The sequence below is a fragment of the Accipiter gentilis genome, chromosome 18, assembly GCF_929443795.1.
Source record: "Accipiter gentilis chromosome 18, bAccGen1.1, whole genome shotgun sequence".
Classification (NCBI taxonomy): domain Eukaryota; kingdom Metazoa; phylum Chordata; class Aves; order Accipitriformes; family Accipitridae; genus Astur; species Astur gentilis.
Window position 1 is genome coordinate 16914221 of NC_064897.1, and position 17274 is coordinate 16931494.

Sequence of the window (17274 nt, forward strand, 5' to 3'; positions counted from 1 at the left end):
GGATCAAAGCCTGGAATTTACATTTTAAAATGTTTATTTACCTAATATCTACTTCCATTTTATTCTGAAATGTAAATATTTTTAAAAATAAACATGTAGAAATCTAGGGTACATTTCTGAGTAGCAAAAAAGAATGAACAAATTTAACAAGAAATTTATGATTATAAACTACCACACTTTCACAGTTATACCAACTAATGCAATTTCAACTTCTACATAAATCTGAAAATAATCAGAAAAGCCATCTTAGAACAATAAAAGATATTTATTTTAAGTAACTTGACTTCTGCATGTGGACAAGGCCATGTGCACCCATAGATTCACTGAACATGGCTAAGGGAAAGCTACATGAGAGTAAAAAGTTCAAGTAAATTCTCTTACACTTTTGTAATATGGAATCTTTCTACCAGTGTTACCCACAAATTTTCTGCATGCCTATTTCACAGCTCCTTTGGCTTTTTGCTGTTTTAGCTGTAATAACACAAATATTTTTTGATGCATGACCGCCATCTTTTGGACTTCTACTAACACTACAATCTTCCAAGCCAGGGGACTGAAATGCTGTCTTCACACATTTCATGCTTGTTCTGCAAGAAGGTCCAGAAGTAATAAATTTATGCTATATTTATTATCCATTTGGTGTTCAGATATACACTTGTGTCTTGCATAATATGGGAATTTATTAAGCATTAGTTATCAAAACACAGTTTTGGAAGTATTTTTCCTTTATCTTGGAATATGCATTATAAAACATGAAAGTCTGTATTTCAGGTGTAAGCACAGGCTTACAGACAAGAATGCCTGTACATGCTGACAGTAGTAGTGAAGCCTCAGTGAGTTGTATACTACTGGAATGCTCTTCCTTTCTCTGCTCTCTTTTAGCTACAAGGTCATTGAAAATAAATCCCCCCAGCACAGGCATTGCAACTACCAATTTATCTGTGCCTAGGAAAAATAGTATTAGTGACTGGATGTTAGTGGAGAATGTCGTACAAGTGTGTATTCATCCACAGGAATATGCGTGCACTTATACACACACATTTGCCCCCTGGCCTAGAGAATCAAACATATAATCAAAGATACAATGTGCTCACAACAAGCAATATTGAATGGCTATGGGATTGTATAACCTAAGCAAGAAGAAAAGAAAGAGAGCTTTTAATCTCTTTCTCTATGAAAAGTCAGTAAGTACAGAATTGCCTATTTCACCTCTGTCTGCAGGATGGCAGCTCTTTGCTCTTTAGCTGTAAGAGACTCTTTCAGAACTTCAATATGCTGCTTGCTGTCAGAGAACTGATTTGTGAGGGTCTCCAGCTTAGTCTGCAAGGCCAGCAACTCAGTGTCTTTGCGTGACAGCTCCTGTTTCACCTGACCAATCTGAAAAAGAAAGAAAAGACGGGCAAAGGAAAAAATAATTTATAGCTTCCTTACAAAAATAACTATAAATTCACATAACTACCAACAAACAGTACAATACTCTACACTTAACCCACAGAATTGTGAAGCCTTCAGTTATCTTGAATGGAAGGCCAGCAAAAATTTGTGTCATGAGCAAAAGATACAAGGAAAAAGCTGGGGGGGGTGAGCAATAACATAAATTTTTCAAGAAAGGTTCTTTTTAACAGAGTCAGTCTATTCTTAGTCATCTTTCAAAGGACTGACCAAAACCAGTTACTTAGCAGGGATAAGTTTTTAATGAAGATGAAGCAGAACTGTAATGAGAAAGTACCCTTACCTTACAATGTCAGAAAAGATCATATACCTACTGGTCTCTTTCAGAAGCATGTTGTTTGCTTTGAAATGTCAAACCAGCGAGTTTCCGTCCATCTCTCCATCTATCAATCCAGCTTCACGCTCACAGAGTACGTAAAAACACCTTTACTTTTCCCACTATTTACAAAACCAGCGTTTCAATCTTCTAAGAAATACCTTTTAATTTATGAAAGCTTCTTAAAGCAGATGCAAATATACATCAAAACAACATGAAAACTATTTGTGGAATTGCACTTTGCTGAGAGCAATTTCCTAGATTTAATTTAGTGAATTATATCAGTACAGAAATGCCAATTTATTTTAACAAATGTAGGTTGGATTATCATTTTAAAAGGCAAACAGTTAGAAATGTTAAAAGTAAAGCATTGAAATGAGATGAAATCTCATTCTAAGTTCAGTTATCACCCCAGAAAATTTTGATGTAAATCTGAAGAAAAACTTTTTTTTTATTGAAGAAGACAGGGAAGTCTAAATGTAGACTTATGTCCAAGTTTATAACCAACCTTCTGGTTTGTCTCTGATACATCTACAGAATAAAATAGCAATATTTAGTTTTACGTATTATATAGCAGAGGTGGACATATCTCTAAACAGTTTTCCCTTTTTTAACTTGAACAATTTTGTTTGGGACACTAAAACCCCCAAATCCCTCAATCCCAGAAGTATGTTGTCCAACACTTCAAAACAGAAATTGAAGGACATCACGAACTAAAAAAATTGTCCAGGTCATCCTCCATTTTTTGGGAATGTGTCAAGAACAAAATTAAACTGAAATAAGCTATAATTTACAATTTTTTAATTTTTATTTTTAATTAGACTAAAAGCACATACTAGTAGAAATAACAGAGGAAAAGCTTGGGTAAATGTGGTTTTATCTTGACAACACTGTTTCAAGAATGGGCACTTAAAGAAAGAAAACTCTTTACTGAAGAGTATTAAAATAGCGTCAAAGGTGTATCATCAAGGACTCCAGTGTTCCAGCGTGAAACAGCGTACATGAGGAGATAAGGAAGAAAGGGTTTGGAAGAAGGAGGACATGTATCTTAAAAAAAACCTCACACAAACTAATTTTTTAAAATGTAATAATGGGAAGGAGTATAAGAAGAATTTAATTTATAGAAGTATTCAATAGTTTATTGTTCACTGAATTAAAAAATACTAGGTTGTTTCTCTCATATTTTCACTAAAAGCAAGTATGTCCACAGAATTATTTCACCACATATTTAAATTAGATACAAAAGTATGGATGTTAGCAGCACTATTTCTGCTGTCAGCTACTGGCCAATACAACCAGTTGCACAATACTGCTAGGCACAGCAGAACAGCTGGGAAGAGATCAACTGTTTACTGCTAGTTATGTAATCAAAAAAGCCTCCATAAAAATTTCAGATGACTCAAACTTTTTCAACTAGTAGGTAGCCTGAATTATAGTAAAACTTTCTCAAACCAATTTGGTCTTTCATTGAAAAGATTAATTCTTTTTTGGGGTCATGTCAGAAGAGATGTTTATCCTAAATACTTGTGTTTGGGTGAAATGCTCTCATCTAAACACAAACACATTTCATTACATTAAAATTCCCAAGTAGCACCCTAAGATCATTCTCTCTAGAAAACCCCCTTTCAGAGCTGTAAGCCCACACTGCCAATGTGCTAAAGCTCTTCAGGAAGAATGCAGCGCATACCATTCCCAGTTGCAAGAGAAGTTAAGACAGCATTAAGTGCTCACATCTCTCTTCTCGGTGAGACACTATGATCACTCAGCAAATGCACTAATTTCACAGCAAAGGAATAACCTGCATTCATGCTGCTAAAATTAATCAGTTTTAAAAAGCGTTCAGCATCCAGCTTTTGTTATTTTTTGTGAAACAATGTTAAGAGATATCAGCACATGCTTTCAAATTATTTTTGTTCTACTAGGGAAAGAAAATCTCTTTCAAATTCTGGCCCCAAATGGGTGCTGAATACTTTTGAAAATCTGCTTCAATAGAGAAGAATAAGTTACTGCTAAAACAGCTCATACCATTAAAAAACAGTAACAAAACAAATACAGATGTTCAGTTAAAGAGTGATGTTATGGACACGAAAACCATGTGAACAAAAAGGCAGCTACAAGGCTGAGCAGGCTGTTAGTTCTACTGTTATATCAAGTCATAAAGAAGGTAAGAGAAGAAAAGCTACCCCGAAAGCCAGAGAGCTAGCAAGCCCCAGTGAATGGCCACTGCACACAAAAGATAAATCTTACTGCAGAGACCTCGGCCTGGAGACCAGCCACTCTTTTTTTCAGGTCCTCCCCTTGAGCCTCTTTGGCACTTAGCTCTTCCTTCAGTTGCTCTACCTGTCACGACATTGTTATGCTTTTAAATATTTATCATTTGTCAGCTTCTAGTTAGCCTGTTTCAATCCAAGTAACTAAAAGTGACAAAGAACTGAACAGAACGATCAAAACTGGTCACTCATTTTCTCTTCCATTCTTCGTTAAGTCTTCTCAAAAGTTTAATGTCAGATAAGAATTTGACTATGAAACAAAGATGTAGAGTTACGGTTATGTTCATATATGTCAAGTATGGGGCACTTCACCCAATGGTTTTGAAACTGGAATTCATGAGGAAATTAGGACAGAAAAAGGGACATTTTTCAGTTTAAGAGAAATAAAGTTAATTGTCAAGATACAGCCACAGATGACTATACGATACAATACTGAAAAAAATAAACATTGTGTAATTACAAAACAAGGAGGACAGCAAGATATTGAGATTGGAGCTGGCTATGAGTCATGAGTGAATAGTTATCAAAAAGGAGCAAATTTTCTGCAGGAAAATAGATGAGCAGACACAATAGACAAAGAGATCCAGAAACTGAGTAGGTGAACGGATCTATAGGCGCACAGAGGTAGAGGAGAAGGGGAAATCAAGGAGTTGTTAACAAGGGAAGAAGGAAAGATGAAAGGATGCAAGGAAGATGTCCTAAAACCGTCTCTCCATTCTTAATTTGAAGGGGGTATCCTTCAGTTCCTAGAAGCAACTCAGTGTGATAAAGGGCAAAAGTATAAAAGAACAGATGTTATCTTGAGGTCAACCAGTGAGCTGGCATGAGGGAAGTGGAAGAAATACATGCTTATTACATGTTTCTACTTTAGGGCAAGTAACGCTCTCCAAGAAACCTTCTCCAGCATTCTTTTTTCAAAAAATAATTTCAAGCAGGACAAATGCAGTAGGTTACTCTGGAGGGGAGTGAGCGAGCGGCTGTGTGGTGTTTAGCTGCCTGCCAGGTTAGAGCATGACAACCTAGTAGAGTACTTTTCAACCTCTGTTCCAGGGATTTGTATGCTGCTTGCAGTGAGTATGCAAAAGCTAACTAATAAAAGCAGGACTGCTCACAATATACTTATTTACTGTACAAGGTGGCCTGAATCTTTATTAGAAAATGTTAGGGCCCACTAAAAGACTGAGAAACACTTTTTTGGGAGAAACAAGGAATGAATTGACATTTTGGCTATAGACAATTCAGCAGTCAGTGTCCATCTTTATACCTGAAGATCAACATATCTCACTGCTGTATTTGTCTTGTATTCCCAACAGAATAAATTAATGTTGGCACCACCAGTGTTGTACAATCTACTTTCATTCTGACTTGAAGGAGAGTGTAATGGAAAGCCATTACAGTGACAGTTCATGCTCTCTTCAGCTTTTACATAATAAAAAGAGCTACTGGTTACAGCACAACAGTTGCAAAAAGAAAGACTTTTTTCAACAGACTACATTTGGAAATAGTCTAGACCAAATATAACCTAAAATTGTAATGGATCATCAATGGTCTAAGGATAAAACCAAAATCCTTCTGAAATAAAGTCAAGTGTGACAGTAAAAGCAGAATTTTGGCCATTGACCTTACTGAACCACCATTATAATATTTTCATATTTGAATTTTAAATTCTCTTAAATATTTTTAAGTTATTTTAGTGACTTCATGGCAGAATACAAATAAATACTGTTTGCCAGCACTTAAATGGGAACCCAGACCATAACTCCTTACTGAAGGATGAAAATGTCTCTCATCTGTTCGCTAAGCTGTTTATCTTACTACTGTGATTTGTTTTCTCAATACCTTATTTTTCATGAATTTGGAATGACTACGGTACACCTCCATTTGCTTCATTTCCTCTTCACGTTCCTCTGTGCTCAGAGCTCCATTTGACTTCAACATCTGAATCTCCTCTTCCAAATCCCGGAGGCCACGCTCCATGGAAGAAATTTTTGAATCCTGAAAATGATTAGAAAAGACAGATAAAGATACACAATTAGATTATTTGTTAACATACCACTGGAGTAAAAAAAAAATAAATAATAATTTGTTGGACGTGTACCTGCCCTTGGAATTTACTCCTGAAGTTCCTACAGAAATCAGTTAACACCTCTTTACATAGCATCTGGCTGAGTGCTCAAGTACTCATTTTCCAATTTTTTTATACCTTTCAAGGAAAACAAGTTTAGTACTGAAAGAAAATATGGCTAGGTGCAGGGACACAGTATATGATGAATAAATAAAGCAACATGAAAAAAGTTTGCCTTGTAATGCAAAGCCAGCATAAAACAGAGAATTTAATTCTAATTGAATGAATAGCAAAATGTGACTGCAAGAATGGCAAAAAAATGGGGAGTTGGTACTAGTAATTTAAGTGGGGTCACAAATGGAGAACATAAAAAAGCACCATAAGCAAGGAAAAGATGCAACAATCTAGTTTTGAGAGGACAATCTAGTTTGGAGTGGATAAAGCAGTAGAGGATCCTTCAAGTATTCTGCCTCACATATACAACATATAAAACATTTCCATTCTTAAAAAATATGCATCTGCAAAGATAAAAAAGTCACTCTACCATTATCCTCACAGTTTTACAGGACAATCAGAGGATTTCAATATACTTGGTTTACTGTTTCTTTAGAAGTTTCATGTGTTAGGAACAGCAAGAACAGATTCATATAGCACACATAGCTTCATACATACTCATGAACATGGATATGTATTTATGAATTGTAATCTCTTAAAGTGGTGTATTTTTTCTATTTCATTTCTCTAAAATATTTTGTCTTTCCTGAAATACAGGTAGGATTTGAAACTATCCTCCGTTCTTTCATAGGCCAATCCGTCATAATTTTTTTGTGTCTGATAATCAAAGCACAGGTGAAAAAAAAGCATGAAAGATTTTCACATGTAGGTTTTCATTCATGAGAAGATTTTTCTAAAGGACCATTATGAAGATCTAGTCAGATCTCCTGCTTAATTTTTGATGCTTAAGTTAAAGTGGGAAAGTGGACTTTTGCAACAAAAAATTAGAGAGATAGTAAGGTGAAGTGATATGTTGTAATTTACAACAGTATTTTGTTTTAGCACTCACATGATTTCCCAGAAATGCTGGTGTTTCTCTTTTGATAGTGAAGATGGCTTATTGTTACCAGATGTCCAATTAGTTTTCATTACTATGGACCACAAAGATGACCAATAAAAGGAAGACAGTAAATGAAAGGCTCCAGAGTAGAAAGATGGGAAATTACTATGGAAAATATTGAGATGGAATAGAAAGAATTGAAAGAGAAAAGAAGAAGGAAAATAAAAGAAAAAGGCACAGATAAAGAAGGAGAGAGAAAAGAGGGATACAAAAATGGAAGACAATAGTTTGCAAAGAGAGTTTCCAATTTTTTAACTGCATTTATCCAAACCCTGTCTGATGTACTTTATGGCCCAATACAATAGGAAATATGATTGCATAGAGCTGTGTAAACCACACACTCTACTTGTGGCTCCTGAGCTTTTGGCAAATTGCCATTGTTCTATTAGATACTTGAGTTAATGGTTTAAGAATTCAATCACAAATTCATCTAGAAAAGTTAGGTTTACAATGACATACAGACATCTTCCTAGCTATATATAACCCGTTCTTTAAGTGGGCTTTGAGTGTGCAAATTGCTAACTTTGTTGACAAGCAGAATGCAAAGCAGTATTTCAAATGTTGATACTCTAAAAAGAAAATAACCCACATCATCACAAAAACCTACTAATACATCATTCCCATCCTTGTAATACAATGGACTCTCGATTAACTGAAAGAAATCCGTATATGCTGCTCCAGGCAGACAGAAAGCAGGTTTCTACCGTATCATGAAGCGGCTGTGTCTATTCACTGATCAATAATAAAAAATAAAATAATAATAGATAATAAAATAGTATAAAATAAATACAGTTTTTTTAAATTAGAAGACTGACAGAAGTATATAGTATTTGGTAGAGTCACCTCTCATATGAATAACCATGTTCCAGAGAACAAACCCTACGGCTCCCTATATATGGAATCATTTACCTTCATCTCAATAACGGTTTGCAGAGCCTTTGTCTTGGCTGTGTCAGGAGCATTTTCAAATCGACGATGGATCTCCTGTACCAGCAGAAAATAAAGCAAGAGTTATCCTAAGAGCATTTTGTCCCACTTACCAAATACAAACAAAAATTACTGTAAGCTTCTCTTTCTAATACATAGCATAATTCAATGCTGCTTTCTGATGTTACCAGTTCATACATTTTGTTTTATCACTTCTCATATCAAAGAAAAGGTAGGTGAAAGCTCATTCAACAGAATCACAGCCTCAGTTAAAAAGGCACAACAGCAACTGCATCTTTGACTACCTACTTACTCAAAATCAACTGTTGAATTGACGGCTAAGTCTAGTAAAAACCCCTATCACCTGCCTGCTAAACTAATCTAAACTATTACTAATTTCTCATGGAAGACATCCACATAATTTATTTGACTAGATGCTTACTGAAAACAATAATGCTGTGGTTTCTGTTTCAACAAGCTGTAGGGTGCAGCTGTGTTGGTAACTCTCTTTTTCCAACTTATTTACCCCAGAGTAGCAACATTTAATTATGCATCGTGAAAATCTTTCTCCACTGGGCCTTGAACATAGCTGGAAGCATATGACTGGATAGCACATTGCTCTAGAAGCTCAGAGTACACAGACAGGAGGACACAAAAGTCCACGTGCTATTTCTGTTGACAAGAATTCACACAACGAGCATGCTTCAAACTGCTTGCTAAGCAATAAAATGATAGAAAGTTGAAACAACTTGTTCTACTATATAACATTGTTGGTTTCAAACCAACAAGTGGGAATACAGGAGAAACAATATAGTATCTATTCCACTTTTTTATTATTTGTGTTAGAATAGTATTGTCCTTATACCACACACTAATGTTAAATGTAGGAATGTGAATACTGTTAGAATGTTAATATTATATGACATAAAAATACTTTGGTGCCCATAGAGTATGAACTGTGGTATCAGTTAATCTAACAACAAATTGTATATCTGCACACACACACAGCTTAGCCACCCACTCACTCCCCTCAAACACCTAAAAGACAAATCCAAAAATCCATCCACAAACTTGTATTTTCTATGGACATGGTGAAGAGACAACATTTTGTATGGTAATCATACATGCAACTGGCTCTATAAGATTAATTATTTGAGTGAGACTTGTAAGATTGTTAAGTGTTTTTACATAGCTGTGAAGTAAGCAAGATAGAAATGTGCAGTGATATGACAAGGGCCACAAGAAGAATTTTGCGTAAATTTGGCACAAGGCCATTTGCATAAATTGATGTCTGTGAATGGTAATAATAAGAAAATCCAGTAGAAGGTTTGTCTGTCTTTAAATACTGTACTTGTGTGTTTCCTTAGAAGCTCTTTTTACAAGTATGTTCACAGTGTAGGGGGGTATTTTCTGGAAAAACAAAACAAAACACCAAAAAAACCCCACCAAAACAAACAAACAAACAAAAAAACCAAAAAACAAACCTCTTGAAAAAATAAACCAGAAAACCCCTCTACATGTATTTATTTTTCCCATAGTCAACAGACAACTTGAGAGCCTCTGGTCATGCATCAACTGACACCAAAGTGGAGCAATATCATTATTACTCTTCCACTTAGCTGTACCTGCATTCATATAATGGATTTACTCAAATCTAAACAGTCTAGCCAGACTTTTCTTCTGGCCCAAGATGTCCTCTATCAGCTTGTAACATACATGCTCGAAGAAAGGGTAGTATGCATTCCTCTCTGCTATTTTTCTCAACTAATGTCCAAAGCACAGCATAATCAGTAATTTCTCATCACTAGCCCTCCACACCGTTCGTCTCTAGCACTCTTCCACTTTTCCATCTGCCTACAGGGTTAGGAGCGTGCTTCTTTTTGTCTACAGTTAAACAGATACAGCTTCTACCTATTCAACAGGTTTTAAATTAAGTGAGGCAGCCACTTTATCTTTAATATGCTGATGTTTAAGGAGGGGAACATACGACATCAGATGCTTTTTCAGGGGAGTTGATCATAGGGTGATCTGAAGGCTGCAGGCATTATCTCTGGGATCATCTCCTTAGTAGAGCTGCAAGCTTTTTTGAAGCAAACAGCAGTCAGCCCAACCAACTGAATCTTTTTCTACTGTTTCCTGTGTCCACACTCAAAAGAAGAAAAAAGAAGCTGTCAGCATACAGGGTATCCTCAGTACAAGCTGGACCAACATCGCCATGTCACTTTTATTACCTACTCCATCCTCAGCATTTTTCTTGAGACACATCAATGAAACTACTTTTCTAGTCTGTCTCTACCACTTACTATTCAAGTTGCCACCTCTTCAGAGGTAGTATTTTAGAGATTCATTAGGTTATGCTGCTCTACCTGCCTAGAAGAGAAGCTCATCATGAGGCTGAATTTGCTTTAAAAATGTCATTTCAACTAAGCATAGGACAGTCTGCCACATACTCTGCCCATAAGAAACTCAGAGCTTATTTTACTACCCTCAATCAAGGATCAGAGACAAAAATCATAGCGCTACACATTGCTTTAATAAGAATAAGTTATGATGAGCTTCTAACACTCAAGACCAGCCTAAGCATTTAGAAATATCACGGGGAGCAGATCCAACACCCTCCACCTGTTTCTCAGTACCCTTACCAGGACCTGTCACGAAAAAAAAATGTTCTTCAGTGTCCTTGGTCTTCCTCCATAGGAAATAACCTCGGCTGCCTTCCTTAAGGTAGCTGTGGTATATTTTCCCTGTTTCCACCTCAGACAGCTCTAATGTGTTTGAGTCAAGAATTACACCACAATTCCAAGATATTGTAGCTGTCAGTCCTTCTCATGAGCTCTGGATAGTGCGAGTTTCTGTCTTGTCACTGGCACAATGTTATTACAGACACCTTTTCAATATCTTAGCAGGTATGACTGTAGCCAGACTGAAGCCTTCAGAAATTTTCAAAGGATGCTTTTGTACAACTCAAGTTATAAGAATGGCTTCCTCCTGAAAAATCTCTGTAACTGAAGTTTGCAGAGTTGATGCTAGGGACTGCATTCATGCATTCACCAAACAGTGTATTTCTGGAGAGGCATCCAAATCCTTTTTTGCTCTGGAAGAGCAGGCCTGTATCTATTTGGCTGAAGTGAACAGCACTGCTTGGAGTGATCCGTTGTGCAAGTACACAAACATCTGAATAAGAAAGAAATGTGACTTCTGACTATCCCTCTCAAGAGGCTTATACATGCCTCACATCCTCCAGCCCCTTCTGAGAATTCTCAAGTCTTTTCCCGAGATTCCCAGGCTGAGAAGAAGCAAGAGGGTAAGACACACACTGTGCTTTTTGTAAACTCATGTGTGGCACATAAAGTGAGGTGGTATTTAAGAACACTCGTTGCATCACACATTCTATATTGCTATAATACCAAAATATTCTGTAATCTCTGCTTGGGTACGAGAGCACCTAAGAATATACATATAAACAACACAACTCCAAGAACGTCTTTTAACTCCTTTGAGAGGAGACTAGTAAAAACAGTCCACTGCTGAAGACACCCCAGTCACATCTTGGCAGCACGCTCAAATTCATGTCTGCTTAGAAAAGAAAAAAGTTATATGGGAGGATAGGAAGAGGATTTGAATCCCCCAAATTTTAGAATTAAAAAGAAGTTGCTTTTCCTAACTTCAAAACTCATGCATGGGAAAAAGGGACTAATTCTGAAAATGATTCTTTGAGCTTAAAAGGGTAAAGAAAGATCCAAGAGTGAAAAGTATCCTATTCTGAATTGCATGAGCTTTTACTAAATGCAGAAAGTTGTATCTCCAGCTGTTCCTGTCACATCAGTTGTACAACCATCCAAGGACTGTTATTGTAGAATAAAATAAAACAGCTTTGTCATGGTTTAAGCCCAGCCACCAACAAAGCACCACGAACCCACTTGCTCGCTGCTCCTCTGCCCCAGCCCCAGTGGGATGAGGAGGAGAAAACATAAAGGAATGCTCGTGGGTCAGCACAAGGACAAGGGAGGGATCACTCACCACATATGGTCACAGGCAAGACAGACTCAACTTGGGGATAAAAAATAAAAAAATCAATCGAACTTACTACCAATCAAATCAAAACAAGGATAATGAGAAGTAAACCCAAATCTTAGAACACCTTCCCCCCACCCCTCCTTCCTTCCCAGCTCAATTCCTCTCCCAGTTTTCTCTCCCTCCCCCGGCATGGGAATGGGGGTTGTGGTCAGTTCCTCACACGTTGTCTCTGCCGCTCCTTCCTCCTCAGGGGGAGGACTCCTCACTCTTCCCCTGGTCCAGCGTGGGGTCCCTCCCACGGGAGACAGTCCTTCACGAACTTCTCCGGCATGGGGCCTTTCCGCGGGCCGATCTTCAGTCACAGACTGCTCCAGCGTGGGCTTTCCCATGGAGTCACGGCCAACTTCAAGGGCATCCACCTGCTCCACTGTGGGCTCCTCTCTCCCCGGGCTGCAGACGGGCATCTGCTGCCCCGCTCCCCTCCGTGGGCTGGGGGGGACAGCCTGCCGCCTCACCACGGGCTGCGGGGGCATCAAAACCTCCTCCGGCACCCCTCGTCCCCTCCTTCCTCACTGACCTGGTGTCTGCAGAAGGGTTCCTCTCACACCCCACTCCCCGCTCCGCTGCAGGTTCCCCCTCTGAACTCCGCTCTCCCAGAGGCGCGACCGCCGTCGCGGACGGGCTCGGCCTGGGCCAGCGGCGGGTCCGGCTCGGAGCCGGGGAAGCTTCCAGCAGCTTCTCACAGGAGACACCCCTGCGGCCCCTACCCTCCTAACAAAACACCGCTACACAAACCCAAACTAAGCTTGATAATAGAAAATAAATTAAAACAAATTCTTGTGAACTTTTAGAAACTGAGAAAACGAAAAATAGGAAGGTCAAAAACTAATATGCCAAAAGTCTAACAATATATTAGTTTTATTTTAGTAGTGCAATTACATACTAGATAATTTCCAGTTGTGCAGAGACATGGTCTCTGACCTGAGAACATAAATGCAACCACTACTATAGAAATGGAAATAGATGGAATACACAGTAGGAGAACAGCGTGTCACTAAAGGGATGCTGACATACAGTGTCTGCTTTTTACATTACACAGCATTTTCCCAAACAGAAAATTCTTCTAAGCTTTTTCTTTAGAAACGCCTGTATCTCCACTGTCTGAAGTGATGCTTTTGTACTTTGGCAAAAGAAATGTCCTACTTCTATCATCTCACCTCTCATTACATAGGAAAGACTTAATTTTGGCAACATGCCTACAATTCTAAAGAGCCTGAGAACAGGGCCACGGGCAGGCCAAACCTCCCTAGAACAGATTTAAGTGTGGCTGCCGAAGGAAGGTAGTGCACAGGTATCCTTAAATGTGAAATACAGGTTACATACTTATCTTTAAGTGGCAGAACAGAGAAATATTAATATACCATCTCTGATGTATTCAGAATCTGTTGTGGACACACACCACCACAGATGAATGAAAAAATTTTCATCTTCAAAACAAGACTTTGCACAATAATTAAAAGCATAGGGCCACACACAGATATCAGGATTAGAAAAACACAAAACTAATCCTTCATTCCTTGCAAGTTATCCATTCTGATAAAGTAATAAAGCCTTATTCCTTTGTTCTACTTTTATACAGAAAGGACTTTCACATGTAACTGATACTGTTCCATAACAGACTAGTAAACTTCAACACCTTCTTACCTTTGAATGCAACTTGAATTATTATAACAAGGGATGGCTCTTATATATATGTTCTGTGTTTTTAATGTTTTTATATGTTCAATGATTCCTTTCTTTTAAAAAAACATAACAGAAAGGGAGAAGAAGCTACTTGTTCCCAAGTTTTGTGCAACAAGCAATGCTTTTCACTGTTAATTATTAGTACTATTAAAATTTCAGTTTAGCCAGTGGGAACTTCTAGCCACCATGTATCAGCACAACATTGCCAAGAATATTGAAGAATGCTCTATTATGCAATTTCGGTTCAAAGTTTCATGTTTAATACCTCAATACTACAAGCTAGTAGAGTTTCTACAATTCTTTCACATAAACAAGAAAAGCTTTAAGTGGAGGGGACACCTTATCACCCATTTGGCAATAGTGCTACCACTACAGGTATACTGTGTCCACTTTGTGTGTCTACAATTTAAAAATAATTTTGCTATATTGAAGGGAGTTCAAAACAAAGACTGCAGGAGCATAATTTTTCTTTAGAAAAAATATCAAAACAAAAATTATTGTGCAAATTGATCACAACTTTAAAGTACCTTCACAGGCAACAAAAATTCAAAATGGGTTGTTCTGTCCAAAAAGCATTGATTCAATAACTAACTGGAAACTGAAGGTTAAAAATAGTCAGAAGTTTTAGACAGTGTAGCCACCTTAAGCAGAGTTGGGGGTGGTACTTCATCACTACCAATTTTTAATTAAGAATAGCTATCTTCCTTTTAAAAAAAAAAAGTCTACTTCAAAATAGATAGAAACTAAAAGCGTGCATCATATTACCTTACATCTGCCAAGTAGGTCTGCAAGGTAGCACAGTACCCCTATGAGAAACAACACTGTAATTTTTCTGGTCAGCATAAAGCATAATTACATAGAACAGCTCATCAGACATACCAAGAACATTGAATATGTAAAGAATAGCTGTGATCAAGTGATTTTAATACACCATAAAGAATGACAAATTCTGTGGTTTTTTTCTTGACCAAGAAATGCCAAAATAATTGAAAATTATAGAATGTAGTTTAGAATTGAAGGAGTCCTCAATACTGAGCAGTATCAGCACTATGTCTTTAAAATATTAATAAATTACACACATGTGCATAATAGTGAAGGAAGGAATGTAACCAGATCCTTTTCTTCCTTCATAACCTGGACATACCATTCATTGTTATTCCCTTTGTTACTCCTGCCTCTGATTTTGCATGGTATTTGGAAAAAATGGGAAGGTGCACTTTTAAGCAATGACATTTTTATAGTGGAGTAGGCTGTATGCTTAAAAATACAGCAACTTCTCTTTCAGTAGCACCACAAGATAAGCACTTTCCAAAGCAAAAAAGGACATGCCTTCCATTTCCTGCAGAACCTACATAATCAGACAGCACGTATCCCACAGAGAATAAGGAAAATATGCTCTTTCATACATTAATTTCTTTTTAAAAAAAATTACAAAAAAATATCATGTGCAATTAAAAACACAGCTGTAATTCTGACTTTTTTTATCTTAACTGGCCTACCCATGTCTTTACATGATCAAGTATGATGTTCTGTGCAGGATCTTTGCATCATGCAGTGGACTGGATAGTTTTAGTTAACTAAAAAATATTTGGTTTCGTTCTCCAACATGTAATTCAGGCCTTACTGTCATTCTTTTATAAAGTGACACATAAGACATTCCAAACTGCAATGGCATTAAAAAAAGCAAAATGTATAAAGAATAAATTATGCATGCTCTCAAGTTGCAATAGCCCAATTTCTCAAATTTTGTTCTACAAAAGCTCTACATGTTTTAAAAGTACTTCTAGACAGATCGAGTGTTTCTAATAAAGACATAACTATTTAAATTATCCTGATTTAAATCACTTATCCCTGCTATCCTCTTCTGAAAGGTCACAAGAATGAAGTAGCAGCAGAAAAAGCAAAAACTTATTTTTTTTTAATTCATCAGAAAGATGTCCCCTAGTATGATGGTAGTAAGAGTTCCAGTTACTGAATCAATCAATCTGCTTCAGCAAACCAAAAATTCGTTCTAAAAGTGTGTCTTATTTATGTTGCAAAATCTTAGAATAGGACAAAAGTGTTCTTTGAGATAACTCTAATTGCTCCAATTAAAATTTCTAAATCCTTCTCTATGCCTGGAGCAGAAAAGGGTAAGAATTTTAACACACGCATGGAAAAAGAAGTTATTTGCAAAACTTGTCACAGTTAATTAAAGTCTGCTTAGATAAGGCAAACAACCTTTCTCTTCACCGGGCATTGTTCAGCAGTGCTCCAATGGTATGTCTACATAGCACATCCATCCTTTCTCACTAAGCTCCTTGCTGCTGCTCTTTAAACATCACATTATCAAGTTTGATAATCTAAAGCTAAGTCAAGTATACTTATGTTATAGCCTAGTGTGCCTGCTCGCTGCTCTGACAGACATCTACCCTAAGTGGAGACGCAATAGAGTGCTTGCAGAAAATTGGTGTTACTTCCTAGAATAAAGTGAGCACTGTTCAATTCAAAATAGCTACAAACAGGGATCAGTTCTTGTAATAAGGCCATACTAGATAACTGTAGTACAGTTCACAAACAGGACTTTGTGCAGTTGCCATTTCAACAAACACTGAAAATGAAAAGAAATAATAGCTTTTTCTGCCATAGCCTCTTTCCTTAAGTTCATTGTAAATGAGTGCCCTTATGAATGACTCATTTCAGTGACTGCTTTACATACAATCCTACCATTTATTTGTTAAGCACTATATCCCTAACTCCTTAATTCAGTTTTACACTCAGTTGTATTAAAAATCCACCTTGTTTGAATGGGCCCAATTATTTAAAAAAAAATCAAAACTGTAATTTACTACCAAACGGAGTTTTTTGTGTCACAAAGTGCAAAGCTACTGTTGTTTTCCTTGTTGCACACCACAGTAACGTGCAAACCTTGAACCTAGAACTGACTCCTGAAGAAACCTTCTACATAAAGAGGCCTTTATGTTTCTGAGTAAAGGGCTGTAGTCAGCCATCTGTCCCAGACCTGGATTCACAGTTCAGGGAATAACTATCTAATTTTTATCTATCAAATCAAATGACTGTTTCATTTTTTATGATGAACTATGTTGCCATTCTATTACACTGATATTTCAATGAACACCTCACACCACATTCAGTACCTGCTTAGCCTTAAAGTTCGAGCCAACCACTCTCTTTTCCCAGGAGAATGCTATGGCTACAACATCACAGTTTGACTTAAAGGGAGACTTGGTTTTGGCCTCTTGCTGAAAGTACTGACAACAGCCACATACAGCCCATCACAAGTCACTTGCAGGACTTACATATCCTTCATTATAAATATGTGGTAAAACTGTTATGAAGGAAGAACTAGCACTGTGCATGACTTCTATTG

General features: G+C 37.2%; 2 protein-coding genes across 13 annotated transcripts in view; one reads left to right on the forward strand and one right to left on the reverse strand.

The window, feature by feature from the left end:
• Positions 1-17274, reverse strand: part of ERC1 (ELKS/RAB6-interacting/CAST family member 1) — a 305485-nt gene that overhangs the window by 215801 nt on the left and 72410 nt on the right. For 7 of the 12 annotated variants that reach the window (XM_049822645.1, XM_049822642.1, XM_049822648.1 and 4 more), the window contains exons 4-7: positions 8127-8201; positions 5878-6033; positions 4025-4108; positions 1210-1377 (exon numbers count right to left, since the gene is read on the reverse strand). In XM_049822645.1, the coding sequence (XP_049678602.1) occupies positions 1210-1377; positions 4025-4108; positions 5878-6033; positions 8127-8201 (483 nt within the window). The remainder of the gene's footprint in view (positions 1-1209; positions 1378-4024; positions 4109-5877; positions 6034-8126; positions 8202-17274) is intronic. The other 5 variants (XM_049822647.1, XM_049822646.1, XM_049822644.1 and 2 more) reach the window with 1 other exon arrangement.
• Positions 1-17274, forward strand: part of NINJ2 (ninjurin 2) — a 307674-nt gene that overhangs the window by 13689 nt on the left and 276711 nt on the right. The window lies entirely within an intron of this gene.